Genomic DNA, 21818 nt, shown 5'->3' with positions numbered 1-21818 from the left:
AGCAGCATAGAGGATGTCAGGAGAGGAGGGCGCTAATCCTATAGGAGATGGTCCCCCTCTTCCCCCCTTATAGATGGTTACCCTCTTCCCTCTTTATAGATGGTCCCCCTCTTCCCCCCTTATAGATGGTCCCCCTCTTCCCCCCCTTCCCCCCTTATAGATGGTCCCCCTCTTCCCTCCCCTTATACCCTTATTGATGGTCCCCCTCTTATAGATGGCCCCCCTCTTCCCCCCCTTAAAGATGGTCTACCTCTTTCCCCCCCCTCTTCCAGATGGTCCCCCTCTTTTCCCCCCTCTTCTAGATGGTCCCCCTTCCCCCCCCCCTCTTATAGGTAGTCCCCCTCTTCCCCCCCTCTTATAGATGGTCCCCCTCTTTCCCCCCTCTTATAGATGGTACCCCTCTTCCCCCCTTTATAGATGGTACCCCTCTTCGCCCCCTTATAGATGGTCCCCCTCTTCCCCCCCTTATTGATGGTCCCCCTCTTATAGATGGTCCCCCTCTTTCCCCCCCCTTATAGATGGTCCCCCTCTTTAGCCCCCTCTTATAGATGGTCCTCCTCTTTTCCCCCCTCTTATAGATGGTCCCCCTCTTTTCCCCCCTCTTATAGATGGTCCCCCTCTTCCCCCCCTCTTATAGATGGTCCCCCTCTCCCCCCCCCTCCTATAGATGGTCACCTCTTCCCCCCCCCTCTTATAGATGGTCCCCCTCTCCCCCCTCTTATAGATGGTCCCCCTCTTTCCGCCCCCTCTTATAGATGGTCCCCCTCTTTCCCCCCCGTATAGATGGTCCCCCTCTCCCCCCCCCCTCTTATAGATGGTCCCCCCTCTTCCCCCTCCGTGCAGGCAGATAAAAAAAAAACAAAAAAAAAAAAACTCACCTTACAACCCGTTCCCCCGTCGATCCTCTCCTGTCCTGCAGGCTCCGTCTGTCCCCCGGCTGATGCGCAGCTGCCGGAGGTGTCCTGTCCTATCCCCCGGAAGCGCGTGCATCACAGAGTTCCCCGTGCGCCGGAAGTCACAGCCACAGGCGCACGAGGAGCTCTGTGATGCGCGCGCTGCCGGGAGATAGGACGGGACACCTCCGCCAGCTGCGCAACAGCCAGGGGACAGTAAGAGCAGGACTCTTGTGACCGCAAGCAAAACAATGCTTGTGGTCACAAGAGCCTGCAGTGGCGAGGGGGGGACGGGTCGCAGCGGCATTATAATGTGGGCGGCGTGGCATGGGCCCCCCGGAGCCTCGGGCCCCCGGCGGCCGCCAAACCGCCCACATTGTAATCCGCCATTGCTGACCCTGCTGGGACTCAGCTTCCAGGTGTTACTCATAAAGGGGAGAAGGAGAGTGGAGACATTCCAGCTGGTAGCAGATCAGAAGTATGGGAAAGCCTCGTTGACTCTTTGTACCAGAAAACAATAAAATGTTTCTACATCACAGAAGCACAGACAGATATATGTAAAGTACCATGTGCCTCTTTGTCCTATCAGCATCTAACAGTGTCAGCATTTTGGAACGTGAATGTAAGGGCTTGTTTTTTTTCCAGGAACAAGTGTACTTTGTAATGGCTCCTTTCAATCTACCATAACATGTATGATGGAACCCCAAAAATATAATTTAGGGGGGAAAAATGCTGTTTTGATATCTTTATTTTATTAATCAGTCTGAATACAACAATAGCCATGTTTACATAGCTTTTCTATACTATTTTTTTTTACAGCCAAATTTTAAGAAATGCTTGTACATTGTAAATGTTTCATTTAACATAATGCATCAGTGTAGACCTAGTTTTGACACAACGCCTTCTACTTTGTAACAGGTTGCAGCGATTCAATATTGCTGATCACAGCATTTAAAGCGACTCTGTACCCACAATCTGACCCACCCCCCCCCAAACCACTTGTACCTTCAGATAGCTGCTTTTAATCCAAGATCTGTCCTGGGGTCCATTCGGCGGTGGATGCAGTTATAGTTAGGGATGGTCCGAACCGAGTTCGGTTCGGGTTCATACGAACCCGAACTCTCGGTAATGATTCTCGCTGTCTGCCCGCTCCGTGGAGAGGGTGGATACAGCGGGAGGACCACCTGGAAAACTGGGATACAGCCATAGCCATAGGCTGTATGCCAGTTTTCCAGGCAGTCCTCCCGCTGTATCCACCCGCTCCACGGAGCGGGCAGACAGCGGGAATCTGATGCCATGCGTTCGGGTTCATACGAACCCGAACCTCGGCAGTTTCGGACCATCCCTAGTTATAGTGGTAAAAACAACTTTTAATCCGGCAGTGCGTTTTCTAACGGCCGGGGCTTACATTTGTATATGCATTAGCTGGCACAACCTCTCTGTCCTTCCTCCCCACCCTCCTCATCATTAGGAATACTCCCGGCAGATTGCTTCCTATTCTCCACCTGTGGCAGCCCGGCTCATGGGCTGGATCGTTAATACACCTATGCAAAACTCAAAACAGCAGTGAATGTTCCTGGATCATTCCTAATAATGAGGAGGGTGGGGAGGAAGGACAGAGAGGTTGTGCCAGCCTAATGCATATACAAATGTAAGCCCCGGCCGTTAGACACAGCGCTGCCGGATTAAAAGTTGTTTTTATGACAATAACTGCATCCCCTGCCGAACGGACCCCAGGACAGATCTTGGATTAAAAGCAGCTATCTGAAGGTACAAGTGGTTTGGGGGGGACGGATTGTGGGTTTCGGAGTCGCTTTAAGTGCAATCCTGTCACTGTTCGATGCGGACCCCGCAGTCTGTAGGAGGTTTAAAGGGGTTGTGCAGTGTTAGAAAAACTGCCACTTTCTTCCAGAAACAGCACTACTCTTGTCTCCAGTTCAAATGTGGTTTTGAATGAATCTCCATTCACTTCAACCGAGTTGCAAAACCTGCAAAAAACTGGAGACAAGAGGGGTGCTGTCTCTGGAAGAAAGTGGCCGTGTTTTTCTAATACTGGATAACCCCTTTAATACTTACCTCCGTGCTGTCAGCAATCTTCTAATAGGGTCTACCACGTGCAGACTCCATGTGAAGATTGCAGATTACATTGATCAATGCTATGCAATGGCATAGAATTGAACAGTGTTAGCAATGTAATAAATGAATGCAACCGTCCCCTACGGAGATATAAGAAATGTAAAAAAAAAAGTAAGAAAGTTTTTTAATAATATGAATATTATAAATGAAATGATATGTTATTATATATCTGTAATTGTCTGCTCTAAAAATGTAACAATAGTTTTCCCGTATGGTGAACGACGTAAAAGATAAAGCGCCAGGATTCCTATTTCTTTGTTACATTATATATATCAGAAAAAAAACACAAAGAGGGATAAAAACTTCCCATCTAAACTAATATGCTATCAATAAAAACTAGAGATAATGGTGCAAAAAAATAAGACCCCAAACAGCCCTGTAGGTTGAAAACTGAAAGTGCTATGGCTCTTAGAAGGTAAGGAGGAGGATGAAGAAACAAAAATGTAAATATGAAAATTGGCGTCATTAAGGCCAAAATGCCATAATTTAAGTCCTTAAAGGGTTAAAAGAAGTTGTTTTACACAATGTGACAGGAAATTGCTGGGCGGGGTACTTTTGTATAAAACATTTATTCACTTATTTCCCCAGGGGAGTGTAAGCAATAAAATTCCTAAATTTACACAAGTAATGCAATAATATACAAGGTCAATGTTGTATTAGAAGGTCATAATGCTCCAATAATCATACTAATAAATACAGCTGATTCTAAGAACATGAGATATTAGTTACTATACACTAACAATCAATCATGTGGAAAACCAAGGATTTATGTTGACATCACACCAAATGCTACATTACTGTCAGTTTATTGATAGAGTCAGCGGATTTTTGTTTGACTAGTTTACCAGATGTTTTTTTATGTTCACCGTATTCTACGCATCCATAGAGTACCATTCCAAGGAACAACACGACAATCAAAATGTATAATTTTACTGACACACATAAAAATGTGCTGTATCCATAGGCGATCACAAATCCCATAGATTCCCATAGACGATAATTGGCAAAACCAGCTTCTTTGTGATCGTCGAATAGTATCCCATAAAGTGCTAAAAAATAAATAAGATATAAATGATTTAGTCATATAAAAGGTTTTCCATTCAAAGCTATGCAAAGCAAAGTCTGCGCCTGCTCTGGAGGTCCTCACCTGAAAAGTCAGAATGTTCACTTTGCTACACTTTAATAGTACAAATGCTGTATTAGGCTGGGTTCACACAGCCGGTGTCAGTGAAGATCATCCTGGCTGGTACTGCAGTACCTGCCGGATAATCTTTATTTCCTACAGCACACCTTATATGCGCTGTAGGAAGGAAGTCACATGGGTGAAGGAAGTGTAAGGGTCTTTTACTTGGGATTCTGTAGAGGAAGGACGCAAGCTAGGACGCTCCCTACAGCAGTCAAGTTGGGCCCTGGCCCCAGTTGGAGTTGAGTTGTGGTCTAGACGTTGAGCAGAGCACATGCACAAGCAAGACCTAGACACAGTTTTCCCAGCTACCTGTGGCTACCTCCTGTTGGCCTGCACTCCACCCATGTCCCAAGGGTGCTATAAAAAGAGATCATTTGGCTCCTATCTGCCCAGTTGTAGGCTTATTCAGACCAGGAGAGGCCATTGCTAGTGTGAAAATGCTAGAGTATGGACCATGTCTCGAGAACGCCTAAACGTGGCGACATGGTACACTCTGTTTGATCAAAACGTTTGCTAAGATCCTCACTTTTTAATACCTTTTTTTTTTTTTATTTAAATTTTTTTTTATTTTCAATATATACTTAAAAAAACAAGCACATAATTAACACAACAAGAACCGCTCATATATCATCCTCCTTAGCAATATCATAAGAGCACTAAGCTATTTTCATCATATTTCCATAAACAGGTCGCAACCCAGGGGTCAAAGGGCAAAAGCAAAATCATCCACATAGTCCTTTATGCCAGAGGACCCATCCCACTAGGCACCTTCACATCCCTATCTATTCCTCTATACAACTATATCCACCCCTTCCTCACACCCAACCTCAAGATAACCTTATTACGACTCCATGACCACTTTTTAATATCTACAGAGCAGGTGTTTACCGTGTGTACGCTGGGAGGAGTATATACGGTAGGCTCCTGCACCAGTCGGTTGCTGTTGCACCTTCCGTTTTTTTGTGTGTACTTAAGCCACAAGCAGCATGCAACCTGCAGTGTGAACAGAGTCATAGATGTGCTGCCAATTTTTTCTTTTTTTCTATAGAAATGGTTGGGCACCATAGCAAACTTTTGATTGGGCCCTCTTTTGCCTCCTGACTGACCACCTAGCCTTCAAGTCTTGTCATAACTGCAAGCGCCCGTCAGGAGCAGTTAAAGGGGCATTTGGAGAATTTGGTAGGCTCGCTTGGCCATCTGGTGCTGCAAATGATACCAGCCCATTTTATTGCAGGAGCTGGCAACGGGGCCCCTGAGGCACCATAGAAGTTGCTATGGCTGCTACAGTGGTAGTTACGCCCCTGGTTACAGTTCGCAGATAAGGCACAAAAGCTTAATGGTTACTTTGGGCAATAAGGCCAAAAAATGTAAAATCTCGATAAAATTTTTTTTTCACTTTTTAATATCTACAGAGCAGGTGTTTACCGTGTGTACGGTGGGAGGAATATATACGTTGAGCCCCTGCACCTGTAGGTTGCTGTTGCACCTTCTGGTTTTTGCCCAGCCATTTCTAGTTACACTCTGACTGTAACCATCAAAATGTCTGTTATGTGAAGTAAATCAAATCTGCTTAAATTACATTGGGGAGATTGTCTTCCAACAGAGAATCTAATCATTGGATTAAATACACAAACATTCTCAATTTCTACTGTCATGGCCTCTAACCCAATAATAACAAAGCCTGAAGAATAATAAATAACATACTTACGCCGCAAGTTTCACAGTGACAGCCACAAGCAACACTTTGTTTTATTTATTATGACTCTGTGGGAAAGCATGCTATTACTGACCTGTATATATATATATATATATATATATATATATATATATATATATATATATATATATATACACACTTTTTCTAAGACAGTTTGTGGACCATTACCTTTATTTCCTAATCTAAATGAATTGCAAGTGAGGAATATATGTCCAGAAAAACATTAAAAGATCAGGCACTGGACAGTTATGAGCAGGAATTTAAATCTAACAAAAAAGCTGATGGTTTCATACTTACAATTAGTCTGAGTCTGCCAGATAGCATCTGCCATTCCCCATAATGCAGGATATATAAAGAACATAGCAAGCTGATTTGGATGCGGCTCCCAAAGTAGTAGTGCAACTATTGTTGCAAAATTTGTCACTGCAGCTAGACAAGAAGTACAGACAAAATGAATCAATCCTCTAATCAAGGCAAACTGGAAATGACACTGTTATAAATGTCATTTGTTAAAGGGGTACACTGGCAAATAAAAAAAAATGTTTACAATCAACTGGTGTCAGAAAGTTATACAGATTTGTAAAGTGATTGTATTTAATAATTTCTAGTCTTCAAGTACTTATCAGCTGCTGAATGTCTTACAGGAAGTGGTGTATTCTTTCCAGTCTGACACAATACTCTCTGCTGCCACCTCTGTCCATGTCAGGAACTGTCCACAGCAGTAGAAATCCCCATAGAAAACCTCTTCTGCTCTGCACAGTTCCTGACATGGACAGAGGTGGTAGCAGAGAGCACTGTGTCAGACTGGAAGGAATACACCACTTCCTGCAGAACATACAGCAGCTGATAAGTACTGGAAGATTTTTAAATAGAGGTAAATTACAAATCTGTATAACTTTCTGGCACTCTTTTCTTAACAGATAACTTGCAATATCATTGGACTATCTGCATTGCATTTCACCTATGGGCAAATTTTCTATTATGTATACAACTCATAAAAATACCAGGAGGTCATCCTCCATTGACCTATATAAAACAAGTAGGGCAATGTATCAAGGAGGAATCTTTTGCATCGGAGGGTTTCTTGGAGATGCAGGTGCTGAACAGCAGGTCACAGGCTCTCATCAATTGACGGATGGGGGTTGTAGTGCTTGTAATGCAAATTGTGTTTATTGTAGATAACACGTTTTAAGGGGGTCCTTCTTCCTCGGACCAAGCTGAGAAAGAGGGACCCCCTTGAAATACATTACTACAATAAACACGATTTGTCTTACAAGCACTACAACTCCCATCAGTAAATTGATGAGTGTCTGTGACCTGCTGTTTAGCACCTGCATCTCCAAGAAGCCCTGCCCACCGGACCTCTGATGCAAAAGATTTGTTCTGCTTGTTTTTTTTTAATCAGTGTTCAGTATGAGCTTTACATGTTCCACATATAAGCCACAGCCTGTATATGTATACACATTATATCTAGAGATGAGTGAACCTCCATTTAAAAAAAAAAATACCACAGGGGAATACAGCTCTAATTGTTAGGTAAACTTGATGTGAGAAGTGTGAACTGGACACTGGGGTTTTCCCATCTAAAAGTGATGCCATATCACTAGGATCATCACTTTAGGATTTCACAACTTTATGACTGTTGGGTAGAGGTAAGCAAATCCAATATTACAAACCAATGTTTAAAACTTTGCAAACACTTTGGTTTTAAAGCTAACTTTTTGAAAAGTTCATAATGAGTTTGTAAATATGACGGTGGCACAAATTAAAGAAGTCCGGTGGGGAACTAAAAAATCATTAAGGAAAGGGGGTGGGGGAAAAATAAAAAACAAGTTATAGTCACCTGTCCAGTCGCCCTTGCAGAGACACTACCGCTCTTAGACCCCACTGCCTATCTTCTGAGCTCCCAGCCAGCTACTTCACGACCCGGCTGATAGATGCCCTGCTCAGCCTGTCAGTGACTGGGGCGGGACAACGCTGCAGTCACTGATTGGCTGACCTGGCTAAATCCCACCCTTTGATGATGTGGAACCCAGGTCATGACACACCAGGAACCAGGGAGAAAATGACAGCTGAGTCAGGGAGCTACGTGACGCAGCGTAGCATGGGCTCGGGAACAGTAAACATAGTGTTTATTCTCCCCCGACACCTGTCCTTCTACGGGTCTCAGGTGTCTCACGCCATCTCTAACTTATTCGCTGGGTGGACTGTCACTCTCGTGATGAAAGTGACAGCCTGCTCAACCAATCACTTGCCACGGCACTGTCCCATCATAGTCAGCCAATCACTAGCCGCGACCCTGTCCCATCTCAGTAAGTGATTGGCACTGGGAAGTGCTGACAGGTTAGTATTGATGAGTGAAGTTGCAGACTTGCACTAAAACAGCTAAATGCCTGCAACTGTTTAGCTGTTTAATGGGGTTCTAGTTCAACGAACCTGCTGAATCAAACTTTTGCAAAGTTGGCTCATCTCTATTGTTGTACTACAACAATTATGGGACTGTAGGGGACATAGGCTTTTTTGAAGGGTTTGTCTCATCATAGGGCTGTAGAGAGACAAGAGTGGATCCAGCCCTTAAAGCGTGACTTTAAATGTCACTTTTCAGGTACCAATAAGTATGAATAATTCAAGCAATTTTAAGAAACTCTGTAATAGGTTTGATTAAGCAAAAGAGTTTCCTTCTGGACTCAAAAAGCAGTTTTCTTCCCCCCCCCCTCAATCCAGAAGAAGCAGGATTTCCATTATGCTCTATGGAGGGGGGAGGGGCTGAGGGGAGTGAGCGAGCACGGATAAGAGAAAAGGCGGCCCTGCACAGCATATCATCCTGCAATCTTCTTTCATCAAGATCCCAGACTAGCAGTGACCTTTCATAGTTTCCATAGTTTTGTTCTGTCTTCACCTTGGTGAACACAATAACATTGACCATATGCCTTTAAACTTTTTACTTTAATTTTCTTACCAAAACAAAAAAGAAATATCCTTCCAGTATATTGAGAAAGTTTTCCAAACAACAAGGAGCAGACAGCATTGGTTGCTGCGAAGCAGATCATCACATATCCAACAAAATGTATCCCAAGAGAGCAGGTAACATAAGACTAAAAGCAAGAGAGAGAAGAGTTTTAGTGACAAATGAAGTATTTAGAGGGCATCAAGTATTGTCTTCAGAGCAGACACTAATGCAATAATCTGAGCCTTGCTGATCAAATATAAGGCTGTTCCATCAATCATTGTGAGCCTGAGTGATGTTACATGCTCGTGTCTGCTTCTGTTTCTGCTATTCTGTGTATTCTGACCCACGCTAGTTTCTTGGATTCTGATTCTGCTGGTACCAGCCTGACTCTCCTGTTGCTGGTGACCTAAAACTGTGCCACCTGACATACCCATCTGCCTGTTTTGTCTTTGCATCATCCCTAGCTACTATTTAGATTTTCCTGTGTAGGACCCAGTCTGCTGATTACTCATACTTGTGTCATGTACCTGTACCATCTGGTCTGCCAAGCCAGCCATTACCCACTACAGAACCATGCATGCTTGCATGTGTGGTGTGTCCTGGTCCCCTTAAAGGGGTACTCTGGCAAAAAAATCTTTCAAATCAACTGGTTTCAGAAAGTTATATAGGTTTTTTAAATTACTTATATTAAAACATCTCCAGTCCTCCAGTGCTTATCAGCTGCTGTATGCCCTGCAGGTAGTGGTGTATTCTTTCCAGTCTGACACAGTGCTCTCTGTTGCCACCTCTGTCCATGTCAGGAACTGTCCAGAGCAGGAAAGGTTTTCTATGGGGATTTGCTACTGCTCTAGACAGTTACTGACATGGACAGAGGTGGCAGCAGAGGGCACCATGTCAGACTGGAGAGAATACACCACTTCCTGCAGGACAAGTTTGGAGATTTTAAAATGGAAAGTTATATAGATTTGTAATTTACTTCTAACACCAACTGTGGACCAGCTGTGGAGTACTGCTTTAACCAGGAGAAATCATCCTTTTGCATCCTGGGCATGATCCAAAGCAAAAATCGGTTTGTTAGCACTTTGGCTTGGTACCTCAAGCCTATTACAAGAGCCTAAAGTAGGGAAACCACAGCACTATCCATAAATTGCAGTTTAAAGTGAGAATTATTGTGACCAACCAGATAGACAGGGCACGGAGTTTGCTGTAGCCTAGTGTAGGCCTGACATGACTGAGTTTAGCTGGGAAAGGAGGCAGTGACAGGGTTAATAGGTAAAAGAAGGACAGGGGGAAAGTAAAAGGGAATCAGGGACAGATCTGTGAAGGGAACGGAGCAGGACATAGCCTAGTGTAGGCCCAACAGGGAGTGTAGTGGTTGGTTGGGTCACTTACCAAGGGTAGAGCAAGGGCCCAGAAGTAAGGTGGGTAAGGTGAAGCAGCAGTTCACGCTGAACAAGCAACAGCCCGCCTACCCATGTTGAAGCAGCTAGTGTATGGGGGCCGGCAGGGGCGGATTAACTTCACCATGGGCCCCAGGCTGTTCACCAAGCTTGGGTCCCCCCAACCCACTGTAACTATGGCGACACTAGCTTTAGTCTTTTTCCTCCATAATGCAGCCTGTAAAGGACCTACAGTAGGGTGACATCATTGTCACATGATAAGGTCCTTAAGTATATTCTCTAATGTTACTGCATTGTCTCCTGGCTGCAGTTTTTCACTGATTTGTGCAAAATTGCAGTAAAAAGATACATTTTTATGCAAATCATGGCAAAACTGTAGCCTGGAGACAATACACCACTGAAAGTAAAAGTCTGTTTGGGGGGCCATGGGCCCCGGGCTACCTCCCGAAACGGACCCATTATAATCCCCTACCGGGGGTCGGGGTTAGGGTCTTTGTTATGAGAGCCTGCAGTAGGGAAATCTTGCAGGTCACTTCAGAGCCTGGTCTGGAAAAAGGAGGCCCATAAAAGGGAGGGTATCCCCTCATTTGGAGTAAAGGGTTTGATTGTCCCCAGGAATTGTGGTGTTGCAGTACATATGACAGGTTCTCTGCTCCTACGTGGTAGCGGGGCAGCTGGGAGATAAGTCGGGTTCGGTACTGCTGGATGGCGCCCTGCCAGACCTCCCTAGATTTTTGCACTGATATGTATATAAAGCAAGTTATTAATTTATTTGTATTTAATAAAGAGAATGGCTGTTATGGACATCTTTTCTAACTTACACCTGAGTGTTCCTTGATCTGCAGGTTAGTGGGGGGTAGAGGGGGGACATGGTGGGTTAGATACCCAGGGTGAGGAGTGGGGTTTAGGAACTCAGCAATACCCATAGTCAAGTATAGAAAAAATTATTTTCATAGTAACCTATTACCCAGTATAGTAACTTAGGGGACAAAGACAAAAAAAAGATAAATGGAAGAAAGATAGAAGAGAACACTCTGAATACTAGATGGTGCTGTTCACTAATTATCCAGTATTATTCCTACTATTCAGCCTATGCCAATTGTTATGCTATTCATACCATTTGTGCTGCCACTATTTTCCTTTGCTGTACTATGTCAGACTTGTGCTATTCATATGTATGCACTTATGTAGATAGTGTACGGCTGGATGATTAATCGAATTAATTTTCGAATTGACTTATTCACCCAGAATTTGAGAATCAATTTGATTTTCTTTGAAAATCGCAAATTCGATTTTCAAAGTAAAAAAAAAAAAAGTGCTCCCCCTGCAGGACAAGCAGTGGAGCTCAGGGCCCGAACAGCGTACGGGGTCAGGCAGTATGACAGGCGGGCGGGGTTGTCACCAGGTCGGGGTGCTCTCTTGGGGCCGGGCTGCTCTCCTCCCAGGATCTCACTCTTCCCGAATCGGTGTCGTCCCCTCCCGCACATGGTCCGCAGTGAGTGGAGAGCAGCATGCCAGGGCCCGGGCGGCCTCCCGGTGTGTCCCGTACATGCCCCCTCAGCATATGGCGGCTACGAGCCCAGGTGTCCTGGAGCACATTGCGGCCTCTCAGCAGCGGGTGGGCCGGGCAGCTCAGCACAAACACCGAGGAGCGGCCTAGCAGGATGGCCAGGACCGACAGCTTGGGATCACCACTCTCCATGCAGCCAGCACCCTATCCGCAGCAGGGTACTCAAGGTATCCCTTTGCATAAACTGACACAGGTCTATATACAGCACCAGGTTCGGCACAGTGTACATGAAGGAGACTACCCCAGTATATAAAGAGTCAGTATATACTGTGGTAGTGCGGTGTCTGCATACACTGTGCCAGCCCTGGTGCTGTGTATAGCCCTGCTGCACTGCCACAGTATATATAGAGTCTGTAAATACTGTGGCAGTTTCCTTTATGCATACTGACCACTATGGTAATGTGTATACAGACATTGCACTGCCACAGTATACAGACACAGACAGCTCTCTTCTCTTCACCTGTATGGCATGGGGAGAGGTTACTGCAGGAAAGCGTAAGAATAGGTAGAGGTAGATTTTAGCAAAAAAAAAGAAACCGAGATTTAAATTATGAATCGTCCCAAAAAATTTTAAATAGAGATTTTATTTTTTGGCCATATCGCCCAGCCCTAATATATATACACTCACCGGCCACTTTATTAGGTACAACTGTCCAACTGCCCGTTACCACTTAATTTCTAATCAGCCAATCACATGGCGGCAACTCAGTGCATTTAGGCATGTAGACATGGTCAAGACAATCTCCTGCAGTTCAAACCGAGCATTAGTATGGGGAAGAAAGGTGATTTGAGTGCCTTTGAACGTGGCATGGTTGTTGGTGCCAGAAGGGCTGGTCTGAGTATTTCAGAAACTGCTGATCTACTGGGATTTTCACACACAACCATCTCTAGGGTTTACAGAGAATGGTCCAAAAAAGAAAAAACATCCAGTGAGCGGCAGTTCTGTGGGCGGAAATGCCTTGTTGATGCCAGAGGTCAGAGGTCAGAACCAAGGTAGGCAGAAGAGCATCTCTGAACGCACAGTACGTCGAACTTTGAGGCAGATGGGCTACAGCAGCAGAAGACCACCCGTGTACTAGCATGGTGTACCTAATAAAGTGGCCGGTGAGTGTATATATATATATATATATATATATATACTGTATATATATATATATATATATATATATATATATATATATATATATATAGTAAAGAATATCAGCTGGCAAGGAACAGGGTAAAATGAAAAAATAACCGTTCACAGTTAAATTCCCTACTGGTCCTGTGTTACCAGTCTTTGTATTACAGCGGATTATACGCTGCACAGTTATGCTCAGGCAATCGCGGCTGAGCAGCTGATGGCAGAGGGCGGCCGGCACGAGGGACGGTCGGAGCGGTTCGGCCGGCCGCCCGAAGATTACATCATTGTCGCAAGATGGCGGACAGGGGTCGACACGGATCAGGTGAGTATAGAGCACTACACTAGCGTGGGTGGGGGGAAGCACTGGGAAGGGGGCCATTAACTAACATAACATACATTACAAAGTTGTATAACTTTGTAATGTGCGTTATTTAGTAAATAATTGTTTAGCGCCGCACTACCCCTTTAATATAGTCCATATCCAAAAATTTAGAACAGAGCGACGGAGGCACAGATGAGTGCGGGAGGGGTGCCAAAAAATCAGAAAGGGGGGAGGAAGGGGCTGTGTTTAGGACCAGGGTTTTTATTTATGCAATTTTTTTGGGGTGAAATAACCTTTTACGTTAACATGCATATACAGTATCACACATCTGTGGAACACCTGGATAAATCGATAGATTACATTTATGATATACAAGGAAAATACCTTTGTATAGTCTCCAGACAAGAATCCTTGTTCAAAACCACTCCACATGGTGAGAGGAATGAGAAGGCACTGACGTTTATCTTTCAGATGTCTAAGTGTTTCCAATATTTTCAGCCAAACTGGTTCATCTGCAATGTCCTCTTTGTCTTCTGTCTTATTCAGATTGATATTATCCAAAAATACAGAAATCAGTAAAACAGCGAGCACTCCACTACCTGAGAAACAGTGACACATAAGTGAAATTTAAGATGTCCTCGTGTAATAATAGGATCTTCTGAAATATTGCTGAATTCCCTGCACATATAGCAGGAATCACCCGGTGTAAATAAAACTGATAAATAAAACTGATTCTATATTTTCTGGTTTCTGGTTTGTCACTTTACCTCGACCTTTTTCAATAACAGAACAACAAAAATCCTTAATTCTGAAAGGGATCAGATTTATATTGGAATACAGTTACTTTGAGTTCCTAGATAACATTTTTTGACAACATAGGGGGACAGCTACAGGCAGTAAATTTACTCTTAATTTTGCAAATTTATTTGTTGGATCCTTTGGGGAACAACTTATTTACGCCTAGCAATGGTTTCAACATGATATAATGGCTGACAGCAAGTAAGGACCTCCTATGCTACTCAACTGGTTTGGCTTTGAGCCACGCCAGGGAGCAGAGTCTAAGTGCCCTCTAGGTCTTCACCCTTTATATATAATGGATTTTACGTTGATCTGCTGAGGTTAGGAGATGTTTTAACTATTGTTGCTCATTGTATATTGTAATGTCACTAAACAGGAGAACAAAGTAAAATACTCATAGAGATTTTAATCTATAGGATATCTGAGGTGTCTCATCAAATACTCCTATAGAGGAGCAAGGAATCTTACTTAGGTAGACTATTTAAAATAAAGTACACACAGTCTAGTCAACAATAGAGATGAGCGAGCACCAAAATACTCGAATGCTCCTTACATAAGTTGAGTAATTCTCAATACTCTAGTGCTCGGTTAAAGTAACAAGCTGCATTAAAATGAATAGGAGACTCAAGTAACCTGGTTCCCCCCCACTCAGAAGAGCAGAGCATACCTGCTTAATCTGAAAGTCACAGTCTGGCTCCCAGACTATGCTAAATTGGTAGGAAGGGGGGAAATTATACTTACTGCTCCAGTCTTCTATTTGTCTTTACTATTGCCCCTCACCCAATCAGCTAATAGTGAAGACAGCTCCGGTAAGTATACCTTTTCCACCCCCTCCCCATATGGTATAAAGTCTCCCTTTCACAATTGGACCTCCCAGATGAGCGGAGAGATACTCACCCAATCTGGAAGGTCGTGTCTACATGGATATAATCTGATTGCGTCTCTGTATCCAGGAGACCCAACCTTCTGGATATGGAGAAACTCGCTCTACTAATCCAATAGGTCTGATTGTGGCAGGTAAAATGTATTAAAATGTCCCTGTCATTATAACTTTCAATGTCTAAATCAACAGTATATGTGATATAAAGCAAGATTGCAATATACTTTTTTTTTGTTAAAACAAAGCTATACTTACCAGAAATCAAGGTCCAGTCTCCTGAAGACAGCTATATAACAGCTATACCTACTGTATCCAGGTCCAGTGTCCTGCAGGCAGCTATATAACAGCTATACTTACTGTATCCAGGTCCATTCTCCTGCAGGCAGCTATATAACAGCTATACTTACTGTATCCAGGTCTAGATTCCTGAAGCTTCTTAGTCTTGTGGTTGAAAAAAAGAGACTAAACGCAGCAGTACAGAGTGTTACAGCTCAATGTGTAAATCAGGCACATGACTGCCTTCTCTGTGAGCGCTCAGATGACGTGGGAAACACAGGATTTCCTGTGTTTAGGCTCTTTAAAAAAAATAAAAGAGTCAGAACACAGGAAGTGCCGTGTTTTCCATGATAACTAAAAAAATAATGAATGTAAATTGCAAATGTCCAGTGTCCTAAGGTGGTTTTACGTTGGTCTACTGAGTTTAGGGTATTATTGGTCATTGTGTATTGTAAAGTCACAGAATATACATATCTGGTATTATTGTTTTAACATTTTCTCTTGCTTGGCAGAACTAGTTTCCTTATATCATACCCTTATTCCAGATTTTATATATTTGACTGAGTTTGTTTTATAATAATATTCCATTTTATGTGTATTTGTTTACTCCTTTATTTCCTTGTCTGGAAGCTATTATATATTTCATATAGCATTTATTTTATAGTATGTACTTTGATCTTAATACATTTCTAATGAATTCTTAGAAGTTTATTGTGGCAGCACTATTTAGGGCCAACTTTCTTGTGCATCTGGTTTACATGGATAAAATTATTATTTCTACAGTATACCAGCTGCTTGCATCCCAAGCCTCACTTTGATTTGAAGAGGCACTGTTGCAATTTTTTTTAAAGAAATCAACAGGGGTTTTGATCACAAGCAGTTTTGCAATTTACTTGCTTAATTGTTTTTAAAGTGTCACTGTTGTTGGGGAAAACTTTTGACATGTCATAGAGACATGTCAAAAGTTTTGATCGGTCCGGGTCTGAGTGTTCACACCTCTACCGATCAGGAGAACAACTCGGGAAAAAACAAACTGCAGCGCATCCTCTCCCCGTTCTGTGTTAAGAAAAAGAGTCAGGCTCATAATGTAAGTCTATGGAGCCTGACTCTTTTTTTCTTACACAGAGCGGAGAGAGGATGCTCTGCCGCGCGGTCATCTCCACACTTGTTCTCCTAACTGGTACAGGTCTGAAAACTTAGACCTGGACCAACCAAAACTTTTGACATGTCTCTGACATGTTTTCCATGTTTTTGTAGCCCTGGATAACCCCTTTAACTGCAATCAGGTTCCCTGATCCTCCAAAAGTTTCTCCTTTACTCAGACTCATCTGAATTTTCTATATTGCTCTCTAGAAGATCAGGAGATTCGCGGATGCCATAACAATTTGAGATTTAGAGGTATCCCTGAAAGTGTTGGTCCGGAATCAGTTCCTAAGGCAATACAAAGATCTGCCAATCCCTCATGGGCCACAAAAACGTGCCAAACCTCATCATCAAAAGGCCACACAAAACCCTTCGCCCCGGACAAAAAAAACAGAGAATCACCAAGGGATATTATCCGTCATTTGCTTAACTTCAAAGACAAAGAAAAGAAACGGAAACCAGATATGATGATTAGAGATTAGCGAATCAGTCAAAAGTTACTTTCACAGGATTTGCAAATATTCTTGAATAGTGTGACTATTACAGAGTAATGTTTCATACAACAGCTGTTGCAGTTACAGTGCCAAAAATTGTTAAATGTCAAATTAAAAAAAAATCTTCCTCCTAGGGCAGCAGTGGACATTGGTGTATCAGAGGCGTAAAATAATGTGTTTTCCCATGGCATTTGTGGGCGCCAGAGGATCAGTGTTGTTGAATGGCGCTTTGTTCCAGGTCAGCAGTAGACATTCTGAGCAGGGGCGGATTAACGTTACCATAGGCCCCAGGCTGTTCACCAAGCCTGGGCCCCCCCACCCCACTGTAACTATGGAAGCACTAGCCTGGCGTTCATAGTACAGGATAGATAATGTCATGATGTCCTCATTTGTGCAAAATTGCCATAAAAAAACCTGTGATTTTTGCAAATCATGGCGGAAGTGTAGCCAGGAGACAGTACACCACTGAAAGTCTTTTTGGGTGGTCATGGGCCCCCCAGGAGCTCAGGGCCCCGGGCCGCCACCCGGAACGTCCCTATTATATTCCACTACTGATTCTGAGGGCAGTGTTCAGACAGTGATTGGATGAGTGAATAAAAACAAACACCCACTCCTCACTGCCCCATGCTATCCATAACAATCAATGTCCAATATATAACTGTATCCACAGTAAGAACACTGTAGTGCAGGTGCTATATCTTGCAGATAACCGATTGTTCCGCACACTATGCTGATGTAATCTAGTGAACACATGGCCAATATGCAGCCACCAAGGTGTATGAATCATTCTGCATGGAACACAAATACACAAATAGTAATATTTCTTGGCACAAGTGTTAGGGATGGAACCCCATGGCTATGCTTAACAAGAAGAGGAATGTCTTCTTTGTGAACCGTAGTCATGGGAATTTGAGTCTGGATAAACCTGTTCTTGGGGCATGGGTTGCACATTGTATGTTGGCAAGGCATTAAGCTGGTGCGGATAATATATGCCTGTGTTGGAAATGTTTTTAATGGTACACATAGTTACTTTAATGATGGGGTTCTTTAAACATATCCGAATTGACTATGGGTATTTGTTACAAGATTACTTGATATTAAAAAAAAAAAAAAAGTGACTGTGCTGGGATCATTCTCTTCCAAAACATCTTCCTCCATCTTCCCTGGTGGTTTCAGGCCAGAGATGCTACCCATTGGTGTTTGGAACACCTAGCTGTATACCCCTGGGCTCAGGTTGACATTATAGATGGTAGCACTGCTCTCAGTCCCCTTGGCAATAATGTTCCTCAGTGTGGTCTCCATGAAGTGAAGCAGGGGGACTACAGTAGTTGTTGAAGCTGACCGCTTCCTCAAAAGGTACCCAGGGCTGTATTAACAGCTGCTGCCGCCCTAGGCACTAATCCTGAAGATGCCCCATCTTCACACCCCGACAGGGCCGCTTCTGCCATGAGGCGGAATGAGTATTCCGCCTCAGACGGCAGATTCTGCGGCCATGCAGGGGGCGGCAGATAGCCGCCCTGCAGCCGCTCACTTGTCCTGCGGCAGCCGCCACCAACGCTTACCTATGTCCCCCGCCGCGCTCCCGCGCTGTCAAGTCAGCAGCTTTCATGGTCCTCCAGCAAGTCGTGAGTGCCCGGGGTCAGCGGGGGCCGCGATGAGCTGGGACAGCGGTTATCGTTGTCGGCGGGATGGCGGCGATGACAGCCGCTGACTGACGGCGCGGGAGCGCGGCAGGGGACAGCGGTGAGCTTTGGCGGCGGGAGTGCTGCGGCAGGACAGGTAAGCGGATGCAGAGCTGGAGCGCGCGCGGGGGGGGGGGGTGTTCTTTGTATACGGGGGTGCCGGGTACGCATTGTGGTCTGGGGGGGGGGGGTCGGGAGCTAGTGAGGGGGCGGCCGTCTGGGGTTTGCCTCAGGCGGCGGAGACCCCAGAATCGGCCCTGCACCCCAATTGGCCTTACCTGACCTGACCAATACCACCATACCCCCCACCCCCCCTGGAAAAGACACCAGATTTACTGGCGAGTCTTAACAAGAGGTGGGAGACTAAAAAAATAAAAACAAAAAAAATAGTTTTTTCCTTCCCCTGTTCCCTGGTGCTGCCCCCCTGCAATGTGCTGCCCTAGGCACCGGACCACGAGTGCCTAGTGGTAAATACGGCCCTGACGGTACCAGCAATCAACAGACATCATGCATCATCTGCCAATCAGTGATGTGGAAATTGCAGTTCTGCATGAAGCTGCCAGAATGCATGACAAGGAAGTCTGAGACCACTGATTTCTGTTGGTACTGCAAATGGCAATTTTGTAAGTTTTAACCCCTTAGTGACCGCCATGCTGCCTTTTCACGGCGGCCACTAATGGGCTTTATTCCGATGCGTACGCCTTTTAACGGCGGGCGCATCGGAATAAATTACCGCCCGGCGGCGGCTGCAGGACGGGTGATCAACGGTCAGTGTGACCGCTGACACCCTCCTGTAACTGCCCGGAGCGGAGGATTCTCCGCTCCGGGCAGTTTAACCCGTTAAATGCCGCTGTCAAACCATGACAGCGGCATTTAACGGGTCCTGGTGGATCCCGGACGGCGCCGCAGGTCCACTTACATGACCGGGGTCCCGGGGTCTCCATGGTGACCCTGGGGTCCTAATGAAGGTCGCCGGGATCACCATGGAGATGCCTGATGCTGACAGGGGTGGCCGTGGCTATTGCCTGTCAGCATGAGGCATGATACAATACATTGCAGTACATCAGGTACTGTAATGTATTGTATCAATGATCAAAGTATTTTACACTAGTGTACAGTAATGAACTCTAGTGTAAAAGTAAAAAAAAGTGAAAAAAAGTGTGCACCAAACACAACACAGCCCCCCACAGCACCCCCCCAATAATAAAGATGCATTACATTCCCCATACACTATAAAACATTACATAAAAGTGATCGAAAACACAAATCCTATACATATTTGGTATTGTTACGTCCATAACGACCCAATCTATAAAACTATATCAATAATTATATCGCACAACACACGCTGTAAAAAAAAAAAAAAAAAAAACAGTACCAGAATAGCTGTATTTTATCAATCCACTTTAGAAAATACGTCATAAAAGAGATCAAAAAGTCATATACATATAAAACTTGGTATCAATAGAAACTACAGATCTTCCCGCAAAAAATAAGCCCAAAACCAGCTCTGTCACGCAAAAGATGAGAACGCTATGGATCTTGCAATGCGGCGACAGTTTTTGTGGGTTTTTGCTAGGCAGATAGTTTCTATTGCGCCAAAGCGGTAATAGTTAAAAAAACTATACAAATGTAGTATCGCCGTAACCGTAGCGACCCAGAGAATACATGTATTATGTTATTAGTGACCGCCGATACGGATTTTTACGGCGCTCACTAATAGGCTCTATTCTGCTGCCATCAGCTCTTTATGGCGATGGTGCAGAATAGTGCAGCGGTGCCGGTAATGCCCGCCACCGGTAACAGACATTGCCAGTGCAGCTGAACGCTTTCATCTCTTCTCACCATGAATCCACAGTGAGAGGAGATGAGAACATGTCCCCCCCCCTGTCCCCAGAATTAACCCTAGTGACCTGGCCACTGACCCTCCCCTCCCTTTGATCCAAGATGGCCGCCGCCATCACTGTAAACAGACTCTGTTCACAGTGATGGATTCCTAAAAATGATCAAAGTTTCATTCTCTCCACCACCGGAGGTGGCGGAGAGCATGGGGCAATGATCGGTGACCACCCGGTGTGGTCCCAGTACAAGTGATCAGTGGTATATACTATATATACCAAATGGTGCCGGCACTTTTTTACGCCTGTCACCAAAGTTAAGTGCCCTGGATTACCCGTAACCACCCTGGATTTCTTGTAACCACCCCAGATTACCTGTAACCACCCCAGATTACCTGTAACCACCCCAGATTGCCCGTAACCACCCCAGATTGCCCGTAACCATCCCAGATTGCCTGTAACCACCCCAGATTGCCTGTAACCACCCTAGATTGCCTGTAATCTCCCCAGATTGTCCGTATCCACCCCAGATTGCCCGTATCCACCCCAGACAGCCCATAACCATCCCAGACAGCCCATAACCATCCCAGACAGCCCATAACCATCCCAGACAGCCCATAACCATCCCAGACAGCCCGTCACCACCCCAGATTGCCCGTCACTACCCCAGATTGCCCGTAATCTCCCCAGATCTCCCGTAATGTCCCCAGATTGCACATATCCCCCCGATAGCCCATAACCATTCCAGACAGCCCGTAACCACCCCAGATTGCCACAGACTGCCTGTAACTACCCCAAATTGCCTGTAACCACCACAGATTGCTCACAACCACCCCAGATTGCCCGTCACCACCCCTGATTTCCCGTCACCACCCCAGATTGCCCGTTGCAACCCAAGATAGTCAGTGAACACCACCAGATTGCCTGTCACCACCCCAGATAGCCAGTGAACACCCCCAGATTGCCCATCACCACCCCAGATAGCCAGTAACCACCCCTAGATAGTCAGTAAACACCCCAAGATTGCCCATAACCACCCCATGCAGCCAGTAAACACCCCAGATTGCCCGTAACCACCCCAGATTGCCTGTGACCACCCCAGATTGACCGTAACCACCCCAGATTGACCGTAACCACCCCAGATTGACCGTAACCACCCCAGATTGGCACAGACTGCTCGTAACCACCCCAGATTGCCCATAACCCCACCAGATTGCCTGTTGTCACCTCAGATAGCCAGTAAACACCCCGAGATTGTCTATTACCACCCCAGATAACCAGTAAACACCCACATATTGCCTGTAACTAAAATGACACTCCTTCTCTTCTGAGCCCTGCTGTGTGCCCATACAGTGGTTTATGCCCACATATGGGGTACCATTGTACTCAGGAGAACCTCCGTTACAAATT

At 44.9% G+C, this 21818-nt stretch overlaps 1 protein-coding gene across 4 annotated transcripts in view; it reads right to left on the bottom strand.

Annotated features, from left to right (window-relative positions):
• Nucleotides 1–3579: 3579 nt before the first annotated feature.
• LOC138774551 (protein unc-93 homolog A-like) overlaps nucleotides 3580–21818 on the bottom strand; it is a 33990-nt gene continuing 15751 nt past the window's right edge. For 3 of the 4 annotated variants that reach the window (XM_069955533.1, XM_069955536.1, XM_069955535.1), the window contains 4 exons: nucleotides 13682–13896; nucleotides 8892–9027; nucleotides 6230–6361; nucleotides 3580–4078 (listed from right to left, as the gene is read on the bottom strand). In XM_069955533.1, the coding sequence (XP_069811634.1) occupies nucleotides 3819–4078; nucleotides 6230–6361; nucleotides 8892–9027; nucleotides 13682–13896 (743 nt within the window). In that variant the 3' untranslated portion in view covers nucleotides 3580–3818. The remainder of the gene's footprint in view (nucleotides 4079–6229; nucleotides 6362–8891; nucleotides 9028–13681; nucleotides 13897–21818) is intronic. The other variant, XM_069955534.1, reaches the window with a different exon arrangement.

Source organism: Dendropsophus ebraccatus, chromosome 15 (genome assembly GCF_027789765.1).
Source record: "Dendropsophus ebraccatus isolate aDenEbr1 chromosome 15, aDenEbr1.pat, whole genome shotgun sequence".
In the NCBI taxonomy this organism is placed as follows: Eukaryota; Metazoa; Chordata; class Amphibia; order Anura; family Hylidae; genus Dendropsophus; species Dendropsophus ebraccatus.
The sequence above is the reverse complement of the archived record's forward strand: the minus strand, read 5'-3'. Positions and strand labels throughout refer to the sequence as shown.